Here is a 5752-nt window from a genome sequence, read left to right as displayed (position 1 = left end):
AAAATGGTTCATGAGGCACGCACGTGAGCAGCTTGTGGGTAATGTGATTCGATAGCATAACATTAGCTACACATTCCCCAAGTGATTTACAACTTATAATGGCATGGATAGTGGTTAGACATGGTTCAAAAGGCAATAAAACAATATAATTTAATTATAAATAGATGTATAATGTTGCAAACCTAAAGCTAATTGGGATAAACAAATGTAGTATCATATTACAATTTGAAGTCATTCTAGAAAGAAAAAAAAAGGTAATTTAGGTTTATTTCGATTTTTTTCTTTGGTTATTACGATGTCAGTTGGATTGACCGATCCTGTTTTGAGATAAGGTAGAGAAAATAACAGATAAACTATACAGTTTTACTGAAAGAAACATTTGAAGTGTATTTTGGAGGTTTTAGGATTACACAAAGGAAATTTGAGATGAAGAAAAGTATTTTTAATCTTAACATGAAAATTACTTTGCACACAGACTATTCAAAACAAATACTCAATATATTAATGGACAAATCTTTTTTATATTTTGTTAAACATACTTCACTAAAAAATATAATTTTTTGTATGTGAAAGACTTTTAATATGAACTGAAAGACTGCCAAATTTTTTGAAGATATATACACTATATTGAAAGTTCAAAGTATTAAATCTATAAACACTTTAATTGAGTACAAAGAGGTCACGTGGTCAGTCAAATTGACCGAGCCCATGTTGAGAGAGTTAATAGGTAGGTACACAACAATATATAAGCATAAGGAAAAATTTTGTTCATGGTGGAATGTACTACATGTTTTGACAGAACATTGGTCTGTCTTCAGGCATGATCAATACTAAGCTATACACAGTTTATATAACATTATGAAGACAAAAGGATTAAGTAAGATGGAAATATGTCAGTAGGTGACCGGATATAGTTAAAGGTCAAGTCTGGTTGATTGTATGAGTTGTGAATAGGGCTTGCCAAATACAGTTTATGTTGCTGGAACCATCATACGGTGTAGTAAGAGATTGTTAGCTTTGATGATTTCTGTAGTTTCTAAATAGTCTCTTTCTTTTTTGGGTTGGTGTAGTAGAAGGATTTCATTCCACAATATTTTGTGACCTGTTTCATATTGATGATATGTTAGGGCAGATGTCTATAATTCAACCCTATGCATGTGACCTTGGTGTTCTTTGCATCTTATTTCTAAAGAGCATAATATTTGTCCTATGTATTTCTTGCCACATTCACAAGGAATACTATAGATGCCCTGCTTTTTTCTTTGGGCAGAGATTCTTTTGCATAAGTTAGTAAGGTATTAATTTTATGTGAAGGTTTGTATACAGTTTTTACGTCAATGCTCAAATTATTAAAATATTAAGTGATTTAGTTTGTAATTTCTAGAATAAAAGGGAATGAAACAAAGTTATTGTGTTATTTGTTATTGATAGGTGAAAGGTTGGAATTATTATGATATTCTTTACTGTTTTTAAGTTTGAAACATGATCCAACATTTCTAAACAGTATGTAATTTTAGCTAAAAAGAAATCATAATTTGATTTCATATTTTATACATTTTTTAACTGTGAAATTTTTTAAACTTTTTTTCAGAGACACTTCTCTTTTCTCTTAAGATTTCAGTTTTTTTATTGATCAGAAACTTCCATTTTATGTTACCCAGTCAGTTGCAACTTGATTTATATTCATTAACCTTTGATACTTAATTTTGTTGATTGCTGTATATATTCACTGGTTCCAGCTGGAATGTATAAAAAGTACAGCAAAAACTGACAAATATTTATTGGTCATATTGGAAACTCCTTTCAAAATTGTGTCACCATTTACCTTTATCAGCCGAGGTATAGAGATTTTTAGCCACTGCAAGTACAAACCTTTAGCTCATAGCTACATCATCTCTTGACTGAATTTAGATCTAATTACAGTTTTGGACTCGGGAGGTCAAACCCTTTTGCTTGATGTATTTGACCACACCCAAGGTCTTGAAGATTAATTTACTCTAATCCTGCTTAAAAGAATTTGAGGGTAGGCTGGTAGAGATCCTGATGAGTAATGAAATCGAAAAATTTATATGCATGCCTCATGCTTGGTATTGCTGGTGCACAAAAATAAAGCTAATAGAAAGGAAAAAAAGATCTCGTAGAATAATTTACTCTAATCCCGCCTAAAAGAATTTCAAGTACTGCGGCTATTGAGGATCTCCTCTTGTTGCTAACAGTATTTTTAATGAAGATCAACTTATATCTAATAAATTTTTGTGTATATTATTGGAAAATGATAAGCTTAAAAATATCATTCAATAAGTAAGAATTTGAGTGATCAGAATATTTTGCTAAGTCTAAGATTACAGGATGTCTTATCATTGAAGAGAATTTTCAAACAGATATAAGTAAATATGAAAACATTTTCAGGAAAGCAAATAATGCCTAAAGAAGCTGTTAAAATTTTCCAAACCTGTAGATTAATGTTTTAAATATTCATGATTTTAAGACAAATCATTTAAATACAAAAAGAAATAAAGTTTAAGATAAACCTTGTTATTTTTATTGCTAGAAAGAATAACATATACCAATACCTAATACATCAGTGAGGAAAATTTACATGTTTAAAAAGAAATTGTTTTAATTTCTGCCAAGTATTAAAATAAAATGGTTTATGTACAGTTTGTGACTTAAATTTCTAATGAAAAGTATGTCATAATTCCATATTATTCCTTTCTGAAAGATACTACAAGTTTTCAAAGTGATTTTCATTCAATAAATTTTTAACTTAGAAGCTATTTCAGTGATCTCTTGATTTTTTTTATTGTTTTATTTAGTACTTTGTTGCTTTTATTGAGAAGTTGTTTTAGAGGCATATACATTACAGATAAATATTTATTAACTTTCTGTATACTTACAGCAGACCAAAAAGTTGGAAGCGCCCCCAATTCGAAGTGCCGGGCACCACATCCCACTTCTCACAGTTCCGTGGGCTGGTCCCAAAATAAGACTGGAACCTCCTCCTTACTGTATCTGTTTCCAATGTTTCTACTCAGCCAATCTGTATTGTTGTTGTGTTTCTGCCAATGTTGATTATGAAGCTTCAGCTACAAGTCCCAGTGCTCTCAACAATATAGTCCGTAGCCAGAACTGTATGCAAAGAATTAAAAAGAAATGTTTTTCTGCTCTTCCATTTCTTAAAGATAGTATTGCTGCTTTATTGTTTAATTCATTTTGTTATATTATTGATCACAGCAATGAACCTGAGCATATAGTGGAACCTCATAGATATAAAACATTTAGAGAGTTATATATTAGGGGTTATCTGACAAATTTAAACTGGGAAACAAGAAAATCATTATCATTTGGTGATTTTTTGACTTCCAAAGAAGTATTAGCAGGCTAGATTATATATGTACTCAACTGCACCACCATGTTCCCAGAAGAGCAGCAACTTTTTATCTTCGGAGGCTTCAAGTCTTAACTGGAAGCTCCAGTTTGTAGAAACCAACTGTGCAAGTTTGAGAAGGAAATTGAGACACACTGATCAATACCATAGAGCTACCAGACTTGTTTGTGAAGAGAACCAATCATTGTCATGTAGTTATGCATGCTTTAAGGATGGTAACTGCAGCAATGAATTGTCATCTTATTTGTGTTTTTCTCCTATATGTAATTCTAGTAGCTTTAAAGGCTTAGAAAAACAGTGAGAGAATCCGTGCAGTTGAATTCACATTTTGACTCTTTTCAGTGTCTGCCAAACATTTTTCTATAAAACCTCAAATCAATATCCATCAATTTTACCAAATGGTGTTACTATTTCCCAGACCTTCAAGGTATTGTTTAATAAGTTAGTCAACAAGTGAACCTACACCTCACTACCAGTCTGAATTGTTAACTTATAAACCTTAAAAAATGTTATGAGTCAGAGTTAACAACTTATGAACCTACAGACCCATGCTAGTCAAGTTCATGCTTCTATAAATCGTAAGTATATACCTATGAATTATTTACCAGTCAGATCTATCACTGTTTGCCTCTACAGATCATTATGAGTCAAAACTGGCAACAGTAAAACCTCTGAGTTATAATAAGTCATATTTATCAGTTTATAAATTAAAAAACCATTACCAGTATGGTTTATCAGCTTGTAAAACTAGCAAGTATCACAAGTCTAGTTTTTCACTTCACAGAAATTCAAGGTATTACCAGTATTAGTTACAATTTTACAGACCTTCAAGATATTACCAGTATTAGTTACAATTTTACAGACCTTCTGGATATTACCAGTCAGATTTATCAGCTTACCTACTTACAGAAAATTATTGGACAGATATGTACAATTCTCATGACCATTTTCTCGCATCTAAAAGAGACCATAGTATAAATTTGTGTAGGCCAACAGAAATTGATGAATTGAAAATTTATAGATTAAGTGAACAGTGTACATTAAGGTTTAACAAATCTGTAGATGATCAACAACTACAGGTTTTCAAAGAGCAGCAGGCAGTACTTACTGTGGTAATGAATGAAAGCCAGGTTGTAGACTTAAAATTTGTGTGGGCCTTGGGTGAAAAAGTGGTAATGTGGTTGTTTTTATGGAGAATTTTATATCACTTTTGTTCATTTTTCTCCTATTTGCATCATCTACTTTAATTCTTGTAAGAGTAAAAATATTCTAAGTAGGTGTATGTATGTGATATATCTGTGTATGTAAATGTGCATGTATGTATATATCTAACATTTTAGGATAAATGGATAGACACTTTTGTCAGTTTTCTTTTTGTGTTAATTAGTAAATGTATGCATACAAATTTTATTATGGACTTGTGAATGAACATTATTTAATTTATCCTTTTTTCTAGTTACATATTCAGAATGATACAAAAAGTGTATCAATTCTAGTATTTTGTAGTTATAAGTAATTTTTGTTTTTATGAACCAGTAGCAGCTGTTCGCATATGTTTATGAAATCATGTTAATAAGCAGTCAAATTTGGTTTCATAGTTTGTAGTGTAAAAGTTTATTCAAAATATTATAAATACATTTGAACATTGGTTTTTATCAAACATACAGGACAACAGATCACAGAATTAGGCTTTTTTCAGTGTATTGTTGTTTTTGAAGTGTGCAAGATTTCATAGGAATGCGATTTATAATTAAGCATTTCAGTAATTTGTTGTATATAAATGAGTAGTTGTGTTATTTTTGTCATAAATATCAAAATTTTGTTTAATTCATTGAAAATGCTCAGGTTTGTTGCTGTTGTGTGCATTATTCTTCTTGATGAATTTTACATTAATTCTGTAAAAACAATTTATGTCCAGATGATACTTTATCATTTTGGGTGTTTATAACTAATATTTAATCTTTAGTCAGAATATAATCAACATTTTGGGAAATTGATTCTTGTTACCATGAAAATAAAAAAACTACTTTGTTGTTTTAAAAATATTTGTGTATATTGTTTAAAAGTGTCTGGATGTTTTGATTTGCAAACTTAACTAACTTGAACTTGAAATTTGTATTGGAATTTATGGTACTTTTTATGTTTGTTGTTTCCTAATTAACATATAAGAAATGGCTCCAGAAACCATGTATCTGGCTTAAAAGCTGTACTTGTGAAGAAAGTTCATAAATCAACAAAATATATAGAGGGTAAGTTTCAATGAGTTAGACTGAAACTCTGAGTAGAAAAATTACTGTTTATGATATATATTTATATATATATATATACACACACACACACACACACACACACACACACACACAC

At 30.3% G+C, this 5752-nt stretch overlaps 1 protein-coding gene across 7 annotated transcripts in view; it reads left to right on the top strand.

Moving 5' to 3' along the window:
* Nucleotides 1–4135, top strand: part of LOC106469163 (kinesin-like protein KIF3B) — a 42487-nt gene extending 38352 nt beyond the window's left edge. For all 7 annotated transcript variants that reach the window (XM_022397597.1, XM_022397599.1, XM_022397601.1 and 4 more), the window contains one exon: nt 2900–4135. In XM_022397597.1, the coding sequence (XP_022253305.1) occupies nt 2900–2987 (88 nt within the window). In that variant the 3' untranslated portion in view covers nt 2988–4135. The remainder of the gene's footprint in view (nt 1–2899) is intronic.
* Nucleotides 4136–5752: the final 1617 nt, after the last annotated feature.

This window comes from Limulus polyphemus, unplaced genomic scaffold, assembly GCF_000517525.1.
Source record: "Limulus polyphemus unplaced genomic scaffold, Limulus_polyphemus-2.1.2 Scaffold3332, whole genome shotgun sequence".
NCBI lineage: Eukaryota > Metazoa > Arthropoda > Merostomata > Xiphosura > Limulidae > Limulus > Limulus polyphemus.
The sequence above is the reverse complement of the archived record's forward strand: the minus strand, read 5'-3'. Positions and strand labels throughout refer to the sequence as shown.